The sequence below is a fragment of the Boleophthalmus pectinirostris genome, unplaced genomic scaffold (assembly GCF_026225935.1).
Source record: "Boleophthalmus pectinirostris isolate CB_2022bp ecotype Guang Dong unplaced genomic scaffold, ASM2622593v1 HiC_scaffold_22, whole genome shotgun sequence".
NCBI classification, from domain to species: Eukaryota; Metazoa; Chordata; class Actinopteri; order Gobiiformes; family Gobiidae; genus Boleophthalmus; species Boleophthalmus pectinirostris.
In genome coordinates, this window is record NW_026571190.1 from 5445180 (window position 1) to 5472521 (window position 27342).

General features: G+C 42.5%; 1 protein-coding gene across 1 annotated transcript in view; it reads left to right on the forward strand.

Moving 5' to 3' along the window:
• Positions 1-14715, forward strand: part of LOC110153523 (caskin-1-like) — a 134520-nt gene extending 119805 nt beyond the window's left edge. The window contains 7 exon segments of the mRNA XM_055158549.1: positions 396-497; positions 618-756; positions 1543-2450; positions 9175-9730; positions 12630-12830; positions 12833-13205; positions 14496-14715. Coding sequence (XP_055014524.1) covers positions 396-497; positions 618-756; positions 1543-2450; positions 9175-9730; positions 12630-12830; positions 12833-13205; positions 14496-14592 — 2376 coding nt within the window. The 3' untranslated portion in view covers positions 14593-14715.
• The last annotated feature ends 12627 nt before the right edge of the window (positions 14716-27342 follow it).

Genomic DNA, 27342 nt, shown 5'->3' on the forward strand with positions numbered 1-27342 from the left:
AATGATTCCAGAGACACACCTGGTTACCTGGTTACCAGATTTTTTGGTCTTGCTGCCATCTACTGGCCAGACTAAAAATAACCTCATCAACTAATAAAAAGGGGAGGGGAGGAGAGGGGAGGAGCGGCGAAGAGGAAGAGGAGGGAGCAGAGGTGAGAGGAGACAGGGCTCAGGAGTGGAGGTGAAGACTTGGTGCAGGGGCTGGGCTTTTTGACTTGACATCATCCATTGTTTAGTATCGGGATGTATCATGATATATTAAATCGTGACATAGATAACATGATATGGTTAGACTCAAGGTAGTGCATAGCCTTACTACTGTATCTACTACTGTATTCTGTGGTATCTCCAGTGAAAATGTGTTGATTCTTGACATAACTGCTGTGTGTTTGAAGGACCTCACTGCTATCGGGGTCATGAAGCCTGGCCATCGAAAGAAGTTAATATCTGAGATCAGCAGGATAGCCTCCACAGACTGGCTCCCTCATCACAAACCGGTGAGCAGCCTGCAGGTCTCACTTTACATAAGTAGTTGTACTTTACCATGAAGATACAAGAATGTGTCCAGTGTGGTCTTATTTAGTCTAAAGACTCCCCTCCTGTGTCCCTGTGCTCAGGCCAACCTGGCAGACTGGCTGTCTCACTTGGGGCTGAACCAGTACTACCAGGTCCTGGTCCAGAACGGATATGAAAATATTGAGTTTGTGTCTGACATCAGCCTGGAGGATCTGCAGGAGATTGGCATTACAAAGTTAGGTAAGGCATAATCAGACCCAGTTATTACTGTCATTTTATTAAAGATATCCTGGGTTAGGTTTCACGACTCTACCGTCCACAATAGAGATGGATCATTATGGATTTTTAAGAGTATACCAATATCCAATATTTGACCTGCTGTCATGGACAATAATCAGTATTTGTCAAAAACAATATTTAGCTTTTAAAATCCAGTGCCCACAAACATATCTTAAGTTGAGATAAAGATCATTAATTAAGTTTCCACATCTGTAAAAATAGTAACACTTTGTATTTATTTGAGATATATAGCAAAGGAGAAGTTCACTTCTGTCAACTGGACAAAAGTTTTTGATTTGACTTTTCACAGCTCATCCAAGCTGCATCTTCATCTGTCCAGCTGACAGAAATGAATTTCTCCTTTGTTATGGATTCAACCTGCATGACTGAGGATTACACAAATATATGAGATGTAAAATATTTTTTATATGTTACTGTATACATACAGCAATATAAAACTTTCCATTTTGACTCATTAGTCTCTCATTCCAAAAGATTGGTATCGGATATTATATCAGTGCTTCTGTATCGGTATCAGCTGTTACGATATAGTTGAATATATCAGAACTGACATATGGCCCATCCCTAGTCCACAAAACAGTGCATTGATATATTATGGGCCTGTTTTAAATACAATAGCCCTAACTGAATGTATTTCCATGACTTTGACTCAGTGACTAATCTCTCCTTGTGCATTATTTCGACATGTTATTGTCTTCATTTTCACTGGGCTCTGCTTGTGAACAGGCCATCAGAAGAAGCTAATGCTGGGTGTGAAGAGACTGAAGCAGCTTCAAAGAGGAGAGGTCAGCTCTGAGCTCCCTCAGAGCCTCTCCACCCCCCCATCCAGCCCGGGAGCCAGCACTGAGACCGGCACAGAGGTCAGCACCCAGGACAGCACCCAGGACACCACCCAGGACAGCACCCAGGCTACCACCCAGGCTACCACCCAGGCCACCACCCAGGCCACCACCCAGGCCACCACCCAGGCCAGGAAGCAGAGGGAGGGAGCCCCTTGCCCTCTGGCCAAACCTCGCCCAGGGCTCACAGCCTCACAGACCCCTCCCCTCACTCCCACCCACACTCCTCCTCAGACACCCCCTCACAGCAGAGCACAGGTATCCCCCAGAGCCAGGCCACGGCCCTCCACCCAAAGCCCCGCTCTGGACTCCCATCTGCCCCTGCTGCAGGTGCCCTTTGAGGAAGAGGAGAGAAGAAGGGCGCACAGTCTGAGCGGACCAGAGACAGACTCTAAATATGCCACCGTGTGTCGCAGCACCTCTTCACACGCCACTACTAATGATGTCACTGTCAACCGCAGCCAATCATCAGTCACGCTCCGGCCACGCCGCAAAGGCCGGCCCCCCACGCCGCCCAAAAGGTCCTGTTCTTCCATGACGGGGGCAGAGGAGGGGGGCGAGGGGCCAGGAGAGGGTCAGGGCGAGGGCCTTCTAGGGCTGCCGGCCTATAGGGAGAGGCGGGCCAGTGACTGTGGAGTCCTGGGAGCAGCTCTTAGGGCTCAGTCTGCAGGTCTGGAGCGCTCCGACGGGGCATCAGGGAGTGTGCGCAGCCTGGCTGCCATGTTGGAGACCTCCATGGTGGGAGGAGCCATGACTCTGCCCAGGAATATGGGCAGTAACGCAACTTATCTTCCGGTGGGTCATAGCTTGATTGCTTACTTTCCTTACTTTTAAAAGCTTTATTAGTGTAAGTACAGCCTAGAACCACTTTGGTCTTTTGGAAGGGTTTGGCATTTTGCAACTAATTAAAGGCTTTGAACCTGATTTTTCTCCATGTATTTGAGCATAAGCAACTCTGGAGGTCAAAATAAGTCAGCTGTGTGTGTCTGCAAGTATGTTATTATCCGATAATCAGGAAGTCAGCATCCCAAGGCAAAATTCTGCACTGGTCACTGGGAGTTAAGGAAAGTTCTTGTAAACTCACCACTCATTTTTCAATGACTCATTTTTACCTGTCTTAAAAATGTGAAAAACAGACCCAATTCATTTTAAATGGTCTGGAGTGATTCAGACTTCTTCCTTACTTACCTTATGCATTCTGAGCTTCCTCATTATTCACAGCAATGAGTTTTTACAGTTTTTTTCAATTGCTTTTTCTGAAACTTTTCATAAATCCGGCCAATCGTTTATGCACTTTGCAAAACTAGTCACACAAGACACAAAAACGCATTAGAACTTTGTGAACAAACCATGAAACACTTGTGTAAAAAGGACACTTTGTAGTTCAAATATAAACACAGTCCTCAGATTTGTAAAGTTATAGAACCATCATCCAGACACTGAGCAGAGAATCTCCCACACTTTTACACACAGGCTTTCACTACAGAAGTCTTTCACAGTGCTTCTGCGTCTGTTGATAAAATCTCTTCATATTGTAATTTGTGTGTTCAGTTTGTGTCTTCCATCTGTGGACTTTGGTAAGAGAGTGGAGTATTTAAGGAAAACAGAGAGTGTTACCAATCTGCATTTAAATAGTTGATGTGTTTTAAGTTCTGCAAAAAGTGTTTTGATGTGAGAGAGAAGACTTGAAAATGGATGTAAGGTTGTGAGAACATGATATGCCAAAGATTTAGAAAAAACACTTTTCACAACTTTCAGAGGCCAGAGTGGAGTTTTACCTTCACATAAATGCTAAAAACAACAAGTAGATGAAATGTGCACTGCCTGATTCTCTGACAATAAATGCAAACAGTACACAGCTGACTTATGTTGACCTCAAGAGCTGCGCATATATCTGTAATATCTGGGGCACAGGCTCTTTAAAGGCAAATTTATGCTCCACTTTTCTATGTAAACAGTTCAGTGGGTTCTAAACGTAGTAACTGTCACTGCATTTAATGTTCCAAAAGTTTCTAATGTCAAAGCTGCTTTCTCAAACAACAACCAGAGGGCGCTAAAAGTCAGTTTGAGAATTGATTAAAATAGACAAAATAGTGAAAGAGACAAGAAAAATTAAGTGAGATAAGCATTAATTTGATTTGTAGCTGGTTCTAGTAATAATAATAATAATAATAATAATAAAGTTTATCTTCCACTATCAAGCTGTGTTACTACTGCCCCAGTGGTCAGCTCATGTACTGCTCCAGTGCTGAGATTCCACATGTTCTGAGGAGGAAAATAACACACAAAACAATGCAGAGGACGGACAGGAGTCTGTATGCGTACATATATGCATCTGGAACACAGAGCATAAATGAGCCTTAAAACACTACCAAAAGTCTGGACACACTTTATGATTCTTCTTTATTTCCATGATTATTTATGCTGTAGATTCTCATTGAAGGCTTGAAAACTATGATTCACACATGTGGAATGTAGTAAATAAAAAAAAATAAACTCTGAATATTTATATATAACTGCAGGTGGCAATGATCGGCCCTCCCCATGACTACGAGGTGCCACAGCCCGAAGGTGTCGCACCCTCAGTTTCCCTCTTTACATTACACCCACTGCCAAACAGCTTCTGGTGCTCGGACCTGAAAACTCATACCAACTCAGGTTGAAAAATAAAAACAACCAGAACAGTTATTTTTTAATTAAATGTTTATTTGACATTCATTGTCATGACGTTGGTTTTCATCTCCTGACATCTGCACGTCCATCTCCAGAGCTTTCAGTCCCTTAAGACTCAGAATCCTGAAGATCTTTGACTGTTGTTGGTTGAACATCGTCTTGCTGTTAAGTCAATGGTTGTTTTGATCCAGTGAGGCTGATTTGGTCCAATAATTTATTCTAACATTACATTTTTTTGTTTCTGAACTAGTGGTTTACAAACTGAACTCCTCCTATTAAATTGTGTTTACTGGTAGTAGTTTGGTAAGTTCAAGCTAACTTCAGCTTTGGTGTGAAAAAATAATCTGTTAATAAATGTGGTTTTTGATCATTTGGTGAGGGGGATGTGTCTTTGCAGGTCTTTTCTGTCTTTTGCTGGAACTGATACAGTGGTGTCATGACAGGCTTCAGTATTTAAACATGTACACCAGAGATTCATTCTTCTTCCATCAACATCACCATCACTTTTCATCAGCTCGGGAGGAAGCTTTGAAAATCCCTTGAAAATACGGGTCTCTGTAATGTGCTTCTCCTCAGGTTCCTCAACATTCCTCAAACGTTGGGGTAGTTTAAAATGATCCTGCCTCTTCCATCTCCCCATCACTGGTTCTTTGGCTTTGGGTGTAACTGCTGTCTTCTTTGCCGGTTTTGCACTCTTATTTTGCGATGTTGATGGTTGAGCTCTAACTGTTTGTGTGTTGCCAGTTTCTACGTTAAGTTTTTCAGAGGTCTTCTTTTTCCTGCTTTGCCTTTTTGCTTTTCTTTGCTTTTTCCCACCAGCTTTGGTTGGATTGGTCAGGACATTTTGGGCAGGGCTAACACTAGAATCATCTAGAACTTCATCTGTGGACTCTGTGGACTGATGGAGGTTCCTCTTTGATTACAACTATAGGTTCCTTGGTCTCTTGAGTATCTCTGTTGTCAATTAGGTCACGGCCGTTTGGACGATCTATGATATAAGTGACCATCTCAACTTTAGACACTTTTTTTAGATGTCTTCTTTTTTTCTTTTGTCTGTTTTGAGTTGTCCTCTTTGATTTGAGGTGGCAGTGGCGTACTAATTGGTGGAGGGACTTCTCAGCATTACACATGAGAGTTTCTGGTTTCGCTTATAACTCTGAAGGTTCCTCCACGTTCTGATGTTGAGCATCGCTTGCCTCTTCTGGTTTCAGAGGAACTAGAAGTAGGGTGACCAGATTTCCAAAATGAAAAACTGGGACATCCCTGGTTTGTGATGGTTGGTATTAATAAAATTGTGACTCAAGTACGTCATTAAGGAAATTTGTTACGCACTTGGCACTAATGTGAGTCAGTATAGTCACATTTTCTTTGTGTTTCGGTCAATTTATTTGATTTTTTTTTAACTTTATTGCCACAAATCAATTGACATAAACAGTGTCCTGAGACCAGGTCTTCACACAATTTATATATTTACTTCTTTTTCCCCTCCTCCCCCTTCTAGAACAAGAAAAGAGAAAAAAATAAATGAAAAATGAAAATTTGGCATGTTAGGGCATAAGTGTCTTATTTGAAAGTCAATAATTGGGCCCCACTTCTTTTCAAAATCTGGCTGTACTTGAGCCGTTAACAGTTCCATTGTATAAACTTGTCTAATTTTTTGATATCCACTGTTCAATGGTCGGTGTTTCAGGTTTCAGTTCCAGTAGATCGTTATCATTGTCCTTGCAGTCATCAGAAAAAGATGCAGCAGAAAGCACTGATTATGAGAGAGACCATCAGGAAATGTATCAAGTAAAAAGATCTTTGGGTCCATCAACCAATATATTTTGTAGAACATCTTTAACATCAATCCAGAAACGTTTTATATGTGGGCAGTCCCAAAATATGTGAGTCAGGTCGCCCACAAGTCCACAATTCCTCCAACATTTGTCACTAAGACTACATTTCGAAATAAAAGTTTTCAGCGGGGTTCTAAAAAATCTTAATTTGAGCTTCCAGTCATACTCCTTCCAAATTTGACTTCTAACCCCTCTGTGACAGCCAGAACAAACACTCTCCCAGGTATCATCATCCAAAGTCACATTCATTTCCACTTGTGTTTTGATCATTTTTAAGCAGTTTTTTTTTGTATTTTACCTAAACAAATCACAATATATGTCTTTTTACTGTTGGCAAGTATCAGATTGATCAAAAATATGGACACCTGAGACATTTCTGGTATAAAACTGGGACAAATCACTGGTTTTGGATAAATCTGCAGGGACAGGAGACGCCGGGGTCAAAACTGGGATTGTCCCGGGTAAATGGGGACATCTGGTCACCTTAGCTAAAGGAAGCTCTACCAATGGAGCCAATTTCATCTCTGCATGTGCGACCTCACCTGATGTGATGTTGCCATGGAGATTATTTGGGCCAGATGTAGCACAGTTGGAGTCATCTCTAAATGTCATCTGCGGACTCTGGTGACTGATATTCCTGCTTGACTGCAACTGTAGGCTCCTTGGACTTGAGAGGACGTGCGTTTCCTATCAGAGCTCCACGGTCATTTGGAGGATATGTGAGATTAGTGACCATCTCAGTGTAGCGGGTGGTGCCACAAGGCACTCGAGCTTGTCCATTTATATTAAATAAATAACCTGCATCCCTGGCTCCGGACCTTCATTACCACGGCTATAACAATTGGCGTCGTTGACAGGATTCGGAGCCGTGCCAAAAAAAAAGGAAGTGACCGGAAAAAAACAAAGAACTACAGGACAGCAGGGACAATAGCCAACTGTGTCGTAAATCCACACACAGCTTCCCCGTAGCACCGCTCAAGTTTCTTTTAAAAACAGCATGGCCGCCCAGTATCTTCAGCCAAACGCACGCACACGTGGGTCCAGCGGTCTACCTGGCCACCCACGGAAACTGACACCTCCCGGGCACACAGCCAACTTCCCCTTAAATTCCGCCTGGCTGTGGCCCAGCAGCGACACCCTGTGGCACCACCCGCTACATCAGCTTTTAAAAATAAAGAGTTACATGTTATTTTATTCACTTGTTTGTTTAAAAAGACAAATCTGATGTACTGACACATCTGTCGGCCAATACCTCTATTGACCAACCAATATGGATTGTCATTTCCAGTGTTCCATCATATACAAATCACAAATCTAACTCATGACATTTAGTGTTTTTTATGTAGTCTCCTCACCTGCGACAATTTACGGCTTACATGGTTTTAAGATGTTCCAAATTATTCCCAAACTGACACTGTGGATTGAAACTCATACGAGGAGCGTCCAAGCTCGTGACGGGGTGCGCCCAACAAACGCTGACCTACTCATAGTTTATAAGATGAGTTGCCAGGTCTGTGGTTTTTCAGTGGAATTGGGCGGCTTTATAAGAGCGGCCAAGAGTGAAAAACTTTGTCTTTGGGTTGGGCCAAAGCTATTTTCCTTGTAAAATGTGTATATTTTTTCCCTAGTGAACTAAGACTAAGATTGCTTCTGGGATTGAAAACCAAAAGAAAAGAAAAGAAAAGCTTATATTTAAAATGAATTTTTCTTCAACAACTGAGTCCTACAAGCATTTTTCAGAGCTCTAGATGACAAGTACTAAATAAAGACTAATTCAGGAATAATTAAAGACTAAAGCGATTATATACTTATGCACGTAATTAAACAAGACCTAAGGAACAAGAATATATTAAATATAGTCGCAAGCGGCAATATGCTACAGAAATGGGGGCATTTTTTAAAAGTTTCAACATTTTGGGCAAAGTGTGCCTAAAACTAATCCAACTCTAACCTCTCCTCCTAACCCTAACTGTCACCTCCTACTAACTACTTTCTACATTATATATACATACATATGGAAGATATCAACTATATGAACTGAGATATACGAAAAAAGTTACAAACTGAATATTATTTTTAATTTTATGTTCAAATCAGGGATCTATAATAAAAACTAGATAAGGCACTCTCCCTCTGTTCCAGCTCGAGACAGACTCGTGACCGTTCCAGGTACTGCAGCTCCAGGGAGTTTGGGCCCAGAAAGAATTCTCCCATAGAGGCACAATGCATTTTTTTGTGAAATCAGACTTTTTTGTAGGGATTTTCTTTTCTATTTTCACAACAGAAACTTTCAGTTTTTTTAAAATCCTCCAAGCATCTAAAAGTTGACTTTGTAAGACTTAGCCTGCTCCGCTCTGAGCCCACACTCGCTCTGCTCTAGCAACTTTCACTCTGATTGGTCCAAACACTCCATGCCCTATTGAGGAAGTAAATGTTGGAAGTGAAAATATTTTTTGGGCCCATGCGCCATTGAGCACAGGCCACTGAAAATGATACAGCACCATCTTGGATTCATCTATAGCTCTAGTTTATTATAGTTCAGATCCTCAGAGTATTGACCCTTTGCTTTGTTGACAGTGCTGTAAACCCTTGGCCTTCTCTTAGTTATTTTCATGACAAATTTTCTTCAGGATAATTAAAGTATCTGTCTTTCTATCTGTTGAAGTCTCCTGAAATGGTTTTCACTTACAGCTGTGCCTGGTCAGTGTCAAGAAACGCCAAAACTGCAAACCAGGGTTCAAAGTTTTGAGTAATTTGGAGTACATTTTGATGCCTCCAGTAAGAATCTACAATGTAAATGGAGAAGACACAGACATGATAAAGTGTGTCCTAACCTGTGACTGGTGTTTCATATATTTGATGTCTTACCATATTTCTACAAAACGTATTAAACATAAAGAAAAATAATAATAAAGGAGAGGGTGTGTCCAAACGTATGACTGGTAGTGTATATAATTTTTTTTTTTTGCTGGGCTTATTGAATGTTATAATGTGAGTATGTTCCGTAGGTGAGCCCACCCCTGCTGCGACGTCAGCCCGGTGCAGGAGGTCTGGGCTCTGGAGAAGACGATGTGCTGAGCCGCCGCAGAACCATCAGCGGGACCGACGACCTCCCTAGTGACCTGGGCAACCAGTCTCCACGGCAACCGCCTCAGCAACAGCAGCAGCAGCAGCGCCCGGAGCCCCGCCCACGCTCCACCGTCCTCTCGTCCTCCTCCGCAGAGATCACCGACGGGACAGCCACGCTCAGGAGGAGACCCAAGCCCTCTGACGCACCAGTCACGGCCACCACCACAGTAGTTACCATGACAACTGCCAACACAAGCAATAAACACATAGAGCAGAACGGAGGGGTGGTCCTGAGGAGGAGGCCAGCGTCAGATGCCCCTGAGAGGGCGGAGACGGAGACATGTGAGTGGATGGAGGCGCGGAAGTCCCTTAAACCACCTGTCTCGCCTAAACCGTCGGCGGTGAGGAGGGGCCAGGCCGATCCACCGACGCCCACGCGCAGGGTCCCTCTGCCCGGGCCCGACAGCAGTGAGCCAGGCATCGCTCAGAGCCCCGGTGAGAGCAAGAGCCTACTAGAGCCAGGTTATGGAGGGCCAAAAATGTCTCATTTCATGGAAAATTTCAATGGCATTTTTTGAAACTTAGTTTAGTTTGATTATTTGGTTCAAACATATATCTGAACAGGGGCACAGGTGATCAAATCATTCATCACCCTTGACACAGCTCTCTTTCAGAAACACACATGATTAATGAATTGAACTTGTTTTTGAAATCCTACAGGTCTTAAACATAACAGCCCAAAAAGAACAATTTGCGAGCATCTGAAATCTGACAAGAAAGGATTTGACACTTAAGTCAAACAGGGAGAAGGGTCTCAGCAGAGAGTGCACACTGTATGAGCAGAGACATCATACATACAGATATAAAGGCCATATATCCACTGTGATGTTGGTGTAGATGTCTTGTCTGATATTTAAGAACACTTGACATATTACAAGTAGTGTTGATGTATTTGCTACTACAATGTCTTTGAGTTTTTTCCAGCAGAAATAGACCATCTGTGATCACATGCTACACAGTCTAGTGTGAGATTGGTAATGCGCACATTCGTTTTCAAATGGTATATATTTTATATAATACAGACAGGTTTTAGAAAAAACAGCTCTTCCAGTCTCAGTGCATAGTACAGTGTGATCACCAGTGTGAGACTGCACAAAACCAGTGCAACTCTGTGATCACTGAGAGCAGGATTAAAGCTTCTGAGCTGCTCTGTCAAAAGAATCAAAGAGCACAGAAAACACATGACCAAAGTCTGTGAGTTTTGATGGTGATGTGGTTTTGAGAGGTAAACTGCATTTTGCTGAGATGGAATGTTGTTTTGGGTAACTATAACCCTGTTTATGATATTCAATAGAGAAGAAATTGAAAAAAAAACGGTAAACTAGTGAAATGACAGTGTTGTTGAAAAGACACAAAACAACCAGTATTAGTAGCACTTCTCTATAATGTCTATTGGTAGGATTTTTGTGAGGAAAAAAAATACCACAAGTTCCTTCCTTAGGCACTTAGGCAGGTTTTATTAAATCTTCTTTAAAGGTGCACTATGTAACTTTCCTGGTGGGGAGTTCTGTCACATGGTTGTTTCTGTGGAGATGTTAGAACTCTGACAGGTGTTTTATTGATACTGTACTTCAATTTGCCTACTATACCTTCCAAATAATCCCACTCAATTTAAGTGTATCAGCAGAGGAAATACTCATCTTGCAGCATACTTTTACTCTTACTTGAGTAATATTTTTATGAAAGTAACAGTACTCTCACTTGAGTAAAAGCTGCTCTTCCCACTGTGAGTAAGTCAACAAGAAACAAAAGCTTTATGTGACAATATGAAAGTATTTAAACATGTGTGTTTCTTGCACTGCTCCTTCAGCTATGATTTTGTTTTTTTTGTCTAATTTTTGTGTCTGTACTTTGAAAAGACCAGATTTTGTGCATGATTTTCTTCTATCCTTCAGATTACATGAACTTAAAGTAGTAGTTTTCCCAAATATTTTTAGTCTTATTTGAGTCATTTCTTGGACCACTGCTTTGTACTTCTACTTGAGTAATATTATTTAGAAGTAACGTTACTCTTAGTAAGTACAATCTTTGGCTACGCTCCCCACCTCTGCTGACCAGCCATGTCTGTTCCTTTTTGAAATAAATAAAACATAATTTGGGTTCATTACAGTATTTATTCTTCATACCAAAACAGGATTGGTTGTCTGAATCAGTTACAGTGGAATGACACAGCAGACTAGTCACAACCATAGACTGTATAAAGAAGTGGAGAAAGGGAGTGTGACATGTCCCAGAGTGTTTGGCTCCAGTCAAATGAAGCTCATTTAGGGTGGCAGTAATAGTGGCAATTTGGATCCAACTTCCATGTTTGGAATTACAACCGTGTGTGTATCATAGCAACCAAAGACCTAATCAGGACCGAGGCTGTTGAAGGTAACGCCCCTCCCCGCCTGCACCTGAGCAGAGAGCAGACGCTTAGCAACGCTGTCAATCAACACGTGTTGCTAACACTAGGGGGCACGTCCTCGAGGAAAAAGGGCACCTGATTTCTCTGTTGTCAATGTTCATATCTTGATTTAGGGTTAGCAGCAGTGATGCGGTCACTGTATCGGACCGTTGTGGTGAAGAGGGAGCTGAGTCGAAAGGCAAAGCTCTTGATTTACAGTCAATCTATGTGCCTCCTCTCACCTATGGTCATGAACTTTAGGTAATGACGGAAAGGACGAGATCCCAGATACAAGCGCTCGAAATGAGTTTCCTTCTGAGGGTGGCTGGGCGCTCCCTTAGAGATAGGGTGAGGAGCTCAGTCACATGGGAGGAGCTCGGAGTAGATCCGCTGCTCCTCCATGTCGAGAGGAGCAGCTGAGGGGAGGGCATCTGTTCCGGATGCCTCCTAGGCGCCTCCCGAAAAAGACCCAGAACACACTAGAGGGACTATGTCTCTCAGCTGGCCTGAGGACACCTCATGGTCCCCCCGGAGGAGCTGGAGGAAGTGTCCAGGGTGAAGGAAGTCTGGGAGTCTCTGCTTAGACTGCTGCCCCCGAGACCCGGCCCCGGATAAGCTGAAGAAAATGGATGGATCTTGATATCTTGACATAATAGGGGAATAAAAACAGGTCAATACAAACATTTTAAGACCAAAATGACAAGACTGACAGCAGCAGTTACAGTGGGAGGGGCGATGTTTTTTCAGTAGAAAGTGAATTGGAGCCAAAATTTATGGAGCCAGAAGCACGTTCATGCTAACTTCCTATTTAGAATGTGGCAGCTAGCAGTTTCACTATGTCCATTTACATATACAGTCTATGGTCTGAACAGGTAGTTTTGGGGTTTTTTTCCCTTCTAATTAGACTTTTCTTTGATTTGCTTTTGTCTGATTTTTTGTTTTGCGCAGAACCTAAACGCATCCCTCCTCCCGTCTCCCCCAAACCTCGTGGACCCCCAACGGCCCCCAAACCCGGCAAAGCCATAGCAGCCTCGCCCGCCGCCAGCCCCAGTGCAACCAGCCCCGCCCCTGCACCCACCCCCACCCCTCTGCAAGCACCCACCCTCACCCCTCTGCAAGCACCCATCCCTGCACCCAGACCCAGCTCCCCCGCGGCCCCCTACCTGCCCCCGAGACCCCATCGGCGGCCTCGCTCTCCCCGGGACTGCCCCTCACCTCTCCCTCTCCCGCCCAGAGCCCATCCAGCCCCACCCCGCACCCGGTCAAGCCCCCGCGTTCCTCCATCGCCGGGCTCTCCATCGACCTGAGCAGCCTGCGGGACCTGGAGGAGGAGAGGGAGGGCGGGGGTAGAGAAGAGGACGGTCAGAGGCAACACAAGTCCGATGAAGAAGCACAGAGCGCAGCGGATGGAGCAGAGAAGACAGAGGGAGAAGGACAGCAGCGCCTGGAGGAGACCAGCGCCTCCCTGGCTGCAGCGCTGGAGGCTGTGGAGCACAAGATCACAGAGGAGGACAAGCAAAACGAGTGAGTGTAAATGGAGATGATCAGGATAATAATAATGTGTTTGATTTAAATAAAAGGAAACACATTATTGTAGTCACACCCACCTGTTTATGGTTAAGTCACTTCTGTAGCCACAGCTGCCCTGAGGTAGACAGGTGGAAGCGAGGCTGCTTATCTGTGCCCTCTGCCACTCAGACCATATTCACACATGGCCATGGTGGGTCAAGTGTCAAAAAGCACAACATGTGTGTAGAATCCTTCAGTCATTCAGGTAGAATCCGTGGTAAAGGAGAAATCCAATTTGTCAACTGGACAAAGGTTTAGGTCGAAAACGTTTCTGCTTCTTCATTTCTGAAGTGAAGAAGCAGCTTGGATGAGCTGCGAAACATTTTGACCTGAATAAACATTTGTCCAGATGACAAACTGAACTTTGCTGAAAAGCACAAAGCACAACAACAATGTGGATCAAACCCCACTGTTGCTCCACAGTTGCAGATAGAAAGCAAACTGAAATATATGGAGCAAGTTTTCAAAAGAAATTTTAACCATGTTAAAAAAATCACAGAGATTTCAATAATCTAATGATTTCATTAACTGTGTTCAACACAAACACACGGGTGAGATATGAGCACAGTGGCCCTGACACTTAATAGATACTGAAATCTTTTTTTTCTTCATGGTTCATGTCTGTTGCTGCCAGCAGAGGGAGCTGCAAACAGGGACATAGGCTTCATTTTAGAATTACAGTCTGTAACTTTCTGGAGGTGGCATGTTCGTTGCATGGGAATAAAGTTAAAACCATACTTTAGAACTTTCTCCAAGGAGGAAGTTACAATATATTCAAGGAAAACAAGCAGGAGTAGGGCTCCCCCCTCCTGGCTAAGAGTCAGGTTTATGGAGAAGCACAGTAAGGACCCATGTGTTTCAGTGCAAACAGTTACATGAATGAATGCCTTTATTTGTCAATTTCTTCACATGGACACAACATACAAAGGGACTGAAATTGGACGTGTCACCCCATCCATGTGTTACAACCACATAAAACATGACATGAGGAGACTAGAAATGGATGGAAGACAATGCAGCGACAATTCCTAGACCATGCCCTGTCTTTTTTTCTTAATGAATGAATGCCTTTATTTGTCAATTTCTCCACATGTATAAGATATACAAAATAGATGCTATGGCTTTGAGCTCTAAAAAATGAATTACAAATGTCAAGGCGACCAACAGGTGACCAATATCTGTTTTTAGCTCTGTAGTTTAAAAGTCAGTACAATGAGAAAATAATGTGTACCACATGTGTTACAGCTCTCTGTCCCACAAGAAGGCCACCGTCTCCATCCTGGATGACATCGGCAGCATGTTCGACGACTTGGCCGACCAGCTGGACGCCATGTTGGACTGACCCCGCCCCCGTCCCCGCCTGCGTCTGGCCCGCCTCCTTCCCCTTCCCCGGTCTATCTGCGACAGACGGACTTCCACAGGCCCGGGCGCGGCTCTGTGACCATTCCAGAGGTGGAGGAGGAGGAGGAGGAGGAGGAGGAGGAGGAAGAGGAGGAGGGCCGCTGCTCCACTCCGCCCTCCCTTCACACAACCGCCGACCTCTGCCGCCGCTCCGGGATCGACAAGCACAATCCCCCCGCCCCCTGAGACTCTGGATAGCACAGAGAAGCTGACGCGCTAACACAGGGAAAGGCACAAAAACAAGCACACGAACAGACCGAGCGAGATGACAAGAGTATTTTTGAACACTAAACTAAACTAAAAGGATTTTCGTGCGCTTCTGGACTTGGCGTCTCTCCCGCGTTTCCGAGTGGATGGCTGCAGTTAGCTCCGTTCACATGTCGTCGCGTACGTGCTTCTCGTGTCGTTGCGTGTGTGCGTGCGTGTGCGTGTAGTCCTGCAAACGGCGTCAGTGTCCTCCCAAAGCGTGCAGTAGTGTCCCATCAACCCCAGAGATTATATAGATGTGCACCCATGATTATAACACATCACACGGACAGACACACAGCATACACACACATGCATTCAAAAAAGCACACACAGATGCTTTCAACATGTTCGGTTGGTGTTGTTGATTATGAAAACGGACAGTAGAAGAATAGCTTAGAAATCCACACACACACAATGTTATTAAGTGATTTTGTGAACCTAATTTTTTGGCTTTTCTTTTTACACTACCTGTCAAAAGTTTGAACACACTTTTTCGTTTATGTTTACATTGTAGATTCACCTGTGTAAAGTTGGCCCACTGTCAAACGCACACCTACTCAAAAATTATGTCGTTGGTGCTTTGTTTGTGCTGGAAAAAGTGAAATTTGTGCTGCTTTAGTTTTGGAGATACTAATGATTTTTTTATAGGTCAAATTGGGTTCAGCCAGCCCTCAGGAAGCTTCAAAATGCTCTAAAACAGCCCCAAATTGTGTCATTCGTTTGTGCTGCAAAAAGTTTCATTTGTGCGATTATGGATTTTAAGATATTAACAGTTTTATTTTCGGCCGGTGATGTCAATCAGCTCCACAAAATGTTAAATAACCTCAAAACAGGCAGGAAATTATACGAAATGTTTGTAATTTTTTTGTGCTGTTTTGTGCTGTGACTGTTTTCATTTGTGTGAGTATATTTCTAAAATTATTAATTATTATTTTTGCGGAAATTATATGATGTCATTTCCGCTCAGATGACGGCAGCGACTTTAGCAAAACTTAACAAAACTAGTGAAGAGAAACGATCTCAAGTAAATAGATAGACAGACAGACAGATAGACAGATAGATAGACAGATTTTATTTGCACATATATTACAAAAATTTTTTTGAACAGACCGATAGAGAAATGACTGTGCAGGAGAGAATGAGAAGTCTTATAAGATCACCTCCCTTACAACAGACATGAACAGACAAGTTGACTTTCAGTAGTTCAAATATTAAACAGCCTTGTCGAGTGAGGAAATTGATTTGAGAGTATTTGCTTAATTATTCCAGAGGGTTGGTCCTCTGAACTTGAGTGTTCTTTGATTTATGGAAATTCTGTACAAAGGAAGATAAAAGTCTCTGCAATGTCTCATAGTTCAGGTGTGAACACCTGAAGAGAACATGAAAAAGTTGTCAAAAGATCTGGGTAAAACATTTGACAAATGCACATATTTATACATGAACAAATACAATATATGTTTACATTAAATATTGTCAGAATATTGTATTTTCTGAACAGAGGAGCAGATGAGGACAATCTGTGTGAATAATTCATAATTCTTAAAAAAAAAAAAAGTAATAATAAAATCTTGTTGAGATATGTCTTACATGTAGAACCCCAAACCTGTCTGTAGGTATGTATTATTTTCTGCCTGTTTTGAGGCTATTTAACATTTTAAGGGGCTGGATGACAGATTGTCCGAAAGAAACCTGCTAATATTTTAAGAACCATAATCACACAAACAACATTTTTTGCAGCACAAACGAAGCACAAACAATTAACACCATTTTGTGCGTTTTAAAGCATTTGGAAGCTTTCTAGGGGCTGGCTGACCCCAATTTGACCTAAAGAATCATTAATATTTCCAAAACTAAAACAGTACAAACAAAACTTTTTGCAACACAAAACAGCACAAAAGATTGCCATAGTTTTTGTGTACATTTGCGTTTGACAGGGTCGACTTCACAGAGGTTGGAGATTCTCACTGAAGGCATCAAAACTATGACTGGACACACGTGGAATGACCCCCCCCCCTTTGCTCTGAACTCTGGTTTGCACTTTGGCATTTCTTGACCCTGACATGGCACAGCTGTGAAGGGAAAACCATTTCAGGAGACTTCACCATGAAGCTCGCTGAGAGAAGCCCAAGGGTTTGTAGCACTATCGACAACGTAAAGGATGGATACTTTAAGGATTTTTTTCCGTACTACATAATTCCATATACTGTATCTTACACCATTTGATGCCTTCTGTGTGTATATACAATAAATAGTGTAAAGTGTTAAACTTAAAGAAAAAAAAGACACTGAAAAATAAGGCTGGGTATCGTTAAGAAGTTGCTGATATGACACATACCTCGATACACAGGCCACGATACGATACATAAGTTGTGTTCAAACTTTTGACTGGTAGTATAGTAGTATGTTCGGGCACAGAATAAAAGTACACATTTAGAGATTTGAACTGGTGTCGCTCCCGTTAGAGGGCCAACGCTTCACTGTCTCCCCTCAGCAGGGACAATCAGGTTTTGAAAAAAGAAGCTTTTAAAGAAATGTCTTCAAATGTGAAAGTACAAAATGGATGTCAATATTTCATAACTTGGAGTTGTGTTTTGTTTCATTCACACATATTTGAGTAATTCTTTATTATTACTAACTGTAACTTTTAAGTTGACTTCTTTTTAAAGGCAATTCAGTAAAGTGTATTTACCTCTTTGACTTGTTTCGGCTGCTGCTGCTGCATCTTCAGAGCTGTCCTGGTGTTGGTGGAGACAGGAGTGTGCCTATGTTCCCACAACTCTATGTTCCCTCATTTCTAAGTTTTTTCTACATTGTTTTCCCCCTAAATTAGGCCCTATTTTCCCACATTTCCTTTATCATCACCAGTTTGCATCAGATTTTATTCCCATTTCCTTGATATAAAAGAATGAGAACTTTGCACATCTCTTACTAGAGATGGGTGCGTCGGACGAGAGGGAGCAGCCCAAGAACATGGAGAAAAATCCCACACACCATTTTACTTACAAATTGTGAGATTTATTAGGAGAAACCGTGCAACGTTTCGGCGCCAGGCCCTCGTCAGGCAAACAGCATTCCCATTTCTTCCAATTTGTTAGTCAGTTACACCAACCTATTATCCAGCAGCAGTTGACTACAGATGTAATGTAGAGGTCATGGCGCAAAGGATCCTAGGATGAAATGACTCTGAATCATCATTTAAATGTGGTATAAATATAAAAAGGACATGACTTAGAGTTTCATTTTGAGAAATGAGGGAACATAGGGCTGACCCCGGTGGTGACGTGTCATATATCAGCTGTCGTTACTTCGCCTGTTCGCGTGGTCAGCCTGATGTTCCTGGCAGTTCGCTCGGACTGACCACACCTCCCGTCGCCCGGTGTTCTCTGGAGGAGGGTGTCCCAGGTGTGTGAAAGGAGGAACGCTCCGTCATCACGGTTAATGCTGCCCGTGCCTCGTTTCCTCTTGTCATGGTCGGAAAACAACAAGTTCAAACGCTGGATCAGGGAGGATATTGAAATCAGGAAACGAGGCACGGACAACATTAACCGCGATGAGGAGCGTTCCTCTTTTCACACACCTGCAACCAGGCCTACAGGAAGTAACAACAGCTCATATACGGCACATCAACACCAACACCGAGGACAGTTCTGATGATGCAGCAGCAGCCAAAACACGTCAACAAGGTAAATACACCTCCTACTGTATTGTCTTTAAAAAGAACCCAAGAAGTTAAAGTCCATAAGAAGACAAAATTAACTTCTTTGGCTCAACTGAACTGATTTACTCTGCAGTACTGTAGAATATATATTATTATTGGTATTGCTTTTATTTTTGAATATTTTTTGTTCAGTTGATTGTCACAGAAATTCTCTAATATCTGCTAGTGCATTGAGGAGTGACGCAGTTTCAGTGAGGCTAAAACAATAACTAAATTCAAAAAAAGGACTGAAATTACCCAAATGATTCTAGTGAAGGTGTGTTGAGTTTAAAAACACCACGGGGCACTTCCTGTTACCGCTTAATGACGTCACAAGGCAGAACAGAGAATTTTCACAGCCTAAACATGCAGGATTTGCGAGTTAAACGTGCGAACGAAACGAAACACAACTCCGGGAACGTTTGTGACGAGGAAACATCATCACCTAGATCGACAATACTTCAATCTAGGCTCGAAAAGCGAAGCGGTCGTGGCTGCTCTGTCCTATTCTTCTACTGCCGATCCCTCTCTCACATGTTACAAAACCACACAAGCTCATCCATGTACCCTTCGTCCTGCTGCAGTGATCTGTGTTTTAAAAGAGAATCCTCTATTTCCACGCTTTATATAGTCCTTCCAGTATACACACATATGGAGTTTAGAATACACCTGGGTATTTGAGCCGGTAGAGCGCCCTCCAGTGTTGCTTTAGTGGAACAGCCTCCCGGTCTTCCCCTTCTGTATATTTCCGTTTCATCTCCCCGTGCCTTTTGTGTTCCTTTATGCGTATTTGATCTATCGTTTGTACTATTTATTTGGACTCTCCCGTGTTTGAGTCTCATTATAGCGCGTTACCCCTCTGTGTCTGTAGTAATAGAAAAGGCTTAGCTTGCTTTATTTGTCCTTGAAGTGGGATTAAACACATCAGCGCTGGCGAAAACGGTTTCAGATAAGAGCTGCTAGACCGGGCGGTACCTGGAGGACTAACGGGGAGAGCGAAGAAGAGGAAGGGTGAGGTCTGAGGGTATAAGGGACAGTGTGATTGGTCCCCTCTTCAAACTCCTCCCCCGCAGGCAGATGGTTGTAACAGGCTCTATTCACGCTTACGTCACAAACCAGGAAGACATTTGGAAACATGTTCGTGGTAGTAAGTCTGACAAAGTTTAGGAACAATGAGAAAATGTGCTAGTTTTCTTCATCTGCTGTATTTTTCAGTCTATAAGTCGCTCTGGAGTATAAGTCGTACCAGCCAAAAAATGCGTAATGAAGAAGAAAAAAAATTGTTTTATAAAATCAGAGACCAGGAACTGACATTTCCTGTTGAAAGTCAAGTTGTAGTAAAAACAATAGAAGAGAGAACAACAGACTGTTAACGTCACATATGAACAGTTCTTCAGATAAACTATAACATAAACAACAGAACAGAACAAGTTTACCAAACTCTCCATCTCACTCCAAATCACTAAATCCATTCAATTCTTCATCCTCCGTGTCACTTCTGAGCAACTTGGCCTTGACCTCCAGAGGTAAACAGAGCGCCGCTTCCTCTTCTGTGTCGCTGTCGTCAGACTCAGCATCAGTTCCAGTTAGAATTATTTGGGTCTTTCTGAATCTCAACAGGATGGTTTCAGTGTCACTGAAGTCCAGGCTTTGTCCATCCATCCAGTGACTTCAGGAAAGTTTCAAGGTGCATCCTCAAACCCCCCAAACTTTCTTTCTGCTGCTCGATTACAGTTTTCGGCTGCAGATTTCACAACTTGTAGCTTGTAATCTGCAAAATATGATTTTGTTTTTGGGGCATTTGTGTTCAGTCTTCTCAGTCGTCTTTGTAAGTTTGTTTAAATGTTAAATTGTTCAGTGGTGCAGAAGTAATGGTGCGATCGACTGACATGATACAAACAGGACAGAGGCTCTTTCTGCAGGAGACATGTGCAGTAGAGTGAAGTGACAGTGGTACAGGAGGAACAGGAGCAGCAGATACTCACACACAAGACTAGAACCTCTCGCAGCTGTCAGTGTGAGAATTTTAATATATAAGTCGCACCGGAGTATGAGTCACAGGAAACACCCAAACCATGAAAAAAACTGCGACTTATAGTCCAAAAAATAAGGTACATGTCATTGTAGTGTTCCGTTATGTTTGGCTCATCAACAATTCCAGCCATACCTCAGTTTTCATCATTTCCTCACTGACGCACAACTCTGAGTTCACTGGTACATGTGATTTGAAGAGATGAGGCGTCAAATTCCAGACGATTCCAAACAGCACATACGTCTGCAGTCTTCATTTTACCGCTGATCACATTTACTTCAGTGGGTTTGATCACAGTCGGTCGGTGAGTCCAGTGTCGCATGTTTCCAAACGTCTTCCCGGTTCGTGACGTGAGCGTGAACAGAGCCTATCAGAAACGCCTCACTGTAATCTGGGCAGTCCTGAGTGATGTCACCAACTACTTGAAACAGTAGAGGCCACTGAAGCCAGGTCACGCCCATTTTAATACACAAACTTGCAGATATACCTAGTTTGTACTAAAAAAAAAAGATTATGAACAGTAGATAATGCTGTTATAACGTCATATTGATATTTTGAAGCTGATACATTCCCTACGGGGTGATGCTATCTGTAGGCACTGCTCTGTCTGAAGCTATGTTAGACTTTAATCTGAGCTTTTGACCATAAACAAACGCTCGTATAGATCACATGAACCTGAAAATTTAAATCTGTTTTGTATTTTTTTCAGTTTTCAGACAGCTTTTTTCGACAGTTTGCTCATGTGCGTATCGTGTCTCCATGGCAATAATAATAAATAAATCTTCATGTATAGAGCATTTTTAAAAAGAAGGTTTACAAAGTGCTGTACAAGCCACAAAAAACAAAAATAGCAAACAGAAGGCCTACAAAAACAGATGGTAACTGCTGAACTTTCCACCATAGATACACATGTAGAACACAATGTCAGTATCAATAGAGGCTTTGCACCGTCACGTGTCCCCATGGCAAAGGTACCTACGCCGCCATGACACCGGGCACACTATGTCATTGACTTCAGTAGCATCGGAGAAACATAGGGAGGTTTTGTTGTGTATTTGTTGTTCTAGACGCTCTGAAAGGGATAAAACAATTTGTTTCTTCACTGTTCCTCTGGAAATGACTCATCAGGATCAAACAAGGGAATTATCGAATAAAAGACGGGAATTATGGCTAAAGAACATAAACCGCGAAGAGATTTCCAATGGTACCATCAAGACACACTCACGTCACTTTCATCAAGGTATTTGCTATTTAAATTGTTTCACAGCTTATTTTATGAGAGAAGCACATTTACTGAACTAAAATGTAAAAAGAAAACATTTGCAGTGTGAGTGGCAGTAGAAACTGGATCTTCCAGCGCACATAAACATGTCACTTGTCGTAGGACCATGTTTTCTTTATTGTCTTGTTTATCCACAACTATGTCTTCTAGAATGAATCTCTTTTTGCGAGCGGATCTTTCTAATGTTTGTGAGGATCTTTTCATGACCGATTCTTTCAGGGTTTGGCTCACAGACTCTTCGACCCAGCCCAGTGTGGGTTCGTTGAATCGTAAACTAGAGCGGGTTTTCCTGGATAAAGTAATGAAATTTTAGTTCAGTGAATGTGCTTCTTTCATTAAATAAACTATGAAAAAATTTAAATTGCAAATACCTTGATGAAACTTCGGGTGTCTTGATGGTTCCATTGGAAATCTCTTTGTGGTTTATGTTCTTTAGCCGTAATCCGTGTCTTTTTATCAATAATTCCCTTGTTTGAGCTCCTGATGAGTCATTTCCAGAGGAACAGTGAAGAAACAAATCATTTTATCCTTTTCAGAGCATCTTAGATCAGGGGTGTCAAACTCATTTTGGTTCGGGAGCCGTTTCCAACCTACTTTGATCTCAAAGGGGCCGGATCAGAAAACTCATGTCATATAAACCCCAAAAATAACAATAAGTTCAAATATTTGTGCAGAGAAACACAAATCTATTACAGAAATCTTTTTTAATTGATGAACTCTTATTATAATATTATAATATTATGAACAACCTGAAACTTTAAGAAAAAATCAATTTCAACACAATGTTTTAACATGAACTTGTTTGCAAATAGGAATAAGTCAATTTTTCTTGGAAAATCCTGCACTCAGCTCCACTTTTCTCATTTTGGACATTTTGTTGATGAGGGTGTCACGGTCAACAGTCAAAACGATCGTCCTTTAAGAGCGTTTGGAAAGAGACAAGTCTTCATTTGTGCTGCTCTGGTGGGAGGGGCCACGTACAGAGACGCTGGAGACGCTGCTCTGCTCAGCGCCGCAGAAAATTACCAATATTTTAATAGAAAATATAATTAAAATATTTTAGTAGAAAATCACCCAAGGGCCACATTAAAGGTCTTGGAGGGCCGGATCTGGCCCCTGGGCCTTATGTTTGACACCTGTGATCTAGAACAACCAAATACACAACAAAACCTGCCCATGTTTCTCAATGCCCGGTGTCATGGCGGCGTAGGCACCGTCGCCATGGGGGACACGTGACGGTGCAAAGCCTCTATACACAGTTTAGTAGCAAAAAAAAAAAAAAACGCAAAAAGTGTTTAGTCCCACTTTAAGCCCATTTGAATTCATGTGTCACCAGTCAAAAGCCTTGAAGGAGCACTTTGAGCCAGCTGAAGCTTCAAAACTCTCAGCTCCTCGCGTCCATCAAGACCGTGGATCATGCTCCAGCGCTGGCCCCGGTGTATTTGAACGAAACAGTGACAACGAAGCTCGATTCCAGAGACTTGTAGGATAATCAAACGTGATCAAAGTGTTTGGAGGTGAGCTGAGTGCGTTGTGGATGTGTCGTGCCATGGTTGGGTTTAGGTTGTGTTTCTGCTGTGATGATGCATTCCTGTACAGATCAGAATAAATGTGTGAGAAAAAATACAAATGTGTGCGTGTCGTATTTGATTTATTTTAGTGTCACAACTCTAATGTATGAATAATAATGGTTACAGTTTCCTTGTGTGTGATGTCAAATTTTGGAAGCATTTTGATTTGCAGTGCTGACACAAAGCCAAAGGGACGATGCATTTTTTGAGGCACAGACTATTTATATGAGAAAGGAATATAGTTTTTGACACATGGGTAAACGGTTTTGGGGCAGATCTGAGCTTTTGCAGATGATCCATGGTGTTGTGCCGAACCATCCGGGTTATTTTGGCAAAAGCTACGTTCAGACTGCAGCCTGAAGTCTCCCAAATGATTTTTCACCCTTGTATCTGATCTTTTAATGAACACAGATCTGATTTTTTCAAATGTGACCCAGGCCACTTGGATATGTGCTCCTAAACACTGTTGGGCAAGTGACTTCAAAACTGCAATGTGTTATTTATGACTTGTTACTGTCATTTCAAAGTAATCTCTTGTTACATTACATTATTACTGTATTTAAAAAGGAAGACATTACATTACTATTACATTACTTTTAAGTTACTCTCACCAAAATAACTGTGAAGATGCTGAACTTTTGTGCCGTATATGAACTGAACCAGGACTAAACCAGGTTTCAAACCAGGTCTAAACCAGGACTAAACCAGAACTGACTTAATGGGTGGCAGTAGTTCAGTTGGTGGAGCTTTCGCCCACTGATCTGAAGGTTGGTGGTTCGAATCCAGCTCTCGACATAAACATCACAGGTTGAGCGGTCAGATCCACTGACCCACAGGTTGGCTGGTGTGATTCACAGATGAATGCTGCTGTTGTGTCCTTGGGCAAGACACCCACCACAGTGTCTGCGTACACTGGTGTGTGAATGTGTGAATGGGTGAATGTGTGAATGGGTGAGTGCCTTGAAGGTGGAAAAGTGCTATAGAAAAATGTGACCATTTACCATTAAATCAGAACTGAACCAGGACTAATCTTGGACTAGAACTTGGAATCTAGGTCCGCCCCTGAGAGAACCCTGAGTCCGTAGAACAGGGTGTCTACAAGGCACGATTGGGCGTCAGCTGCTCTTCTCCCCGCGGTCACCTGATGGTCTATGCAGGCGAGTGTGTGGCATTTTCACTGCTGCTGATATCGTGGTGATTTTAGTGAATTTGTATGAAGAAAAAACCACCACTTCAATCCAGGTTAAAAAAGGATTGTAACGTGCGTTACTCACATTTGTACCGAGTAAAATATTATTATTTTTTTTCCCTGTAATGCTGAACATTACTGCGTTACAGCACAAAGCAATGCATTACAGTAATTTGTTACTTTTATAACGTGTTACTCCCAACACTGCTCCTACAACAGATACATATCTGATCTTTGGACAGGTGACTTCAGTCTGAACGGCCAGGTCAGATTCATCCCACCTACACGTCATAACAACACAGTAACAAGCACCTGTTGAGAGAAAATACAGCCCAACGCCGACGTGTTTGCTCACTGAAATAGGCCGCCGAAGACGTGTTTCCTAAGTGCTTATGTTCCCACATTTCTTTTATAATCAGTTTGCATCCGATTTTATTCGAATTTCTCCCAATTTGATCATCAGTTACACCCAACCTGTAGCAGCAGGTGACTACAGATGTAATGTAGAGGTCATGGTGCAAAGGATCCTAGGTTTAAATGACTCTGAATCATCCTTTTATAAACATCAAAATGACTTGACTTAGAGTTAAATTTTGAGAAAAATCTTAGAAATGAGGGAACATAGGGCTGTGGAACCACTGGGCTGTGGGAACATAGGACTGACCTCCACAAATGTACACAAACGTTCTTCTCATTATACGAAAATTGTGTTGTCCTGGTTTGTCCTGGTTTGTCCTGGTTTACTCTTGGTTTAGACCTGGTTTAGTCCTGGTTTTAGTCCTGGTTTAGTCCTGGTTAAATCTTGCTTTAGTCTTGGTTTAGTCCTGGTTTTAGTCCTGGTTTAGACCTGGTTTTAGTCCTATTTTAGTCCTGGTTTAGCCTTGGTTTAGACCTGGTTTTGTCCTGATTTTAGTCCCGGTTTAGTCCCGGTTTAGTCCTGGTTTAGTCCTGGTTTAGTCCTGGTTTAGTCCTGGTTTTAGTCCTGGTTTAGTCCTGGTTTAGCCTTGGTTTAGACCTGGTTTTGTCCTGATTTTAGTCCCGGTTTAGTCCTGGTTTAGTCCTGGTTTTAGTCCTGGTTTAGTCCTGGTTAAATCTTGGTTTAGTCTTGGTTTAGTCCTGTTTTAGTTCTAGTTTAGTCCTGGTTTAGACCTGGTTTAGTCCTGGTTTTAGTCCTGGTTTAGTCCTGGTTAAATCTTGGTTTAGTCTTGGTTTAGTCCTGGTTTTAGTCCTGGTTTAGACCTGGTTTTAGTCCTATTTTAGTCCTGGTTTAGCCTTGGTTTAGACCTGGTTTTGTTCTGATTTTAGTCCCGGTTTAGTCCTGGTTTAGTCCTGGTTTTAATCCTGGTTTTAGTCCTGGTTTAGTCCTGGTTTAGTCCTGGTTTTAGTCCTGGTTTTAGTCCTGGTTTTGTCCTGATTTTAGTCCCGGTTTAGTCCTAGTTTAGTCCTGGTTTAGTCCTGGTTTTAGTCCTGGTTTAGTCCTGGTTTTAGTCCTGGTTTTAGTCCTGGTTTTGTCCTGATTTTAGTCCCGGTTTAGTCCTAGTTTAGTCCTGGTTTTAGTCCTGGTTTTAGTCCTGGTTTAGTCCTGGTTTAGTCCTGGTTTAGTCCTGGTTTTAGTCCTGGTTTAGTCCTGGTTTAGTTCTGGTTTAGAGATGCGTATCTCCTCCTTAAAACAAATAAGCTGTACATGTTCTCGTTCCGGTACGACGCAAACTTTAAAATCTCCAGATGTTCAGTGCTGGAGTCCATGTCCTTTGTGTCCTCCAGTGCACATGCGAGACACTTTTGGGACGTTTAAAGTTCACACTGGAGATCAAACACAAGTCGCATTTAATCGGAAATGTGAACGACCTCGCAAAAACTTCAGAAAAAAATCAGAATTGAGCGTTAAGCCCTGCAGAGTGAACATAGCCAAAGTGAATGCAAATGAACTGAAGCAACTGAGCAGGATCTTTGCCGTTTTGATGGAACGGACTCTTTATATGGGAAAGGAATCTAGTTTTGAAGCATGTGTGAACAGTTTTGGGCAGAACTGTTTGGCCAAGTCATCTTAAGAATGTCATTTCTGCTTCAAGGACCGAGCCAAACTAACAGGAGAAAAACTGTAAGTAAAATGACGACTTCTGTGGTGAACTGCAGTGATCCTCAACCTTTTTAGCTCCACACTCCGGTTTATGTCTGACAATATTTCGAGGACCGGGGGCTGCGGCGGCGTGGCATGGTTTAGTTCTGGTTTAGTCCTAGTTTAGACCTGGTTTAGTCCTGGTTATTTCTTTTTCAGTCCTGGTTTAGTTCTGGTTTAGTCCTGTTTTTGGTCCTGGCTTTAGTCCTGGTTTAGACCTGGTTTAGTTCTGGTTTAGACCTGGTTTTAGTCCTGGTTTTAGTCTTGGTTTAGTACTGGTTTAGTCCTGGTTTGGTCTTGGTTTAGTCCTGGTTTAGACCTGGTTTGGTCCTGGTTTTAGTCCTGATTTTAGTCCTAGTTTAGTCCTGGTTTAGACCTGGTTTAGTCCTGGCTTTAGTCCTGATTAAATCCTGTTTCAGTCCTGGTTTAGTCCTAATTTTAGTCCTGGTTTTGTCCTGGTTTAGACCTGGTTTAGTCCTGGTTTTAGCCATAGTTTAGTCCTGGTTTAGGACCCGGTTTAGTCCTGGCTCTCATCCAGTTTCAGTCCTGGTT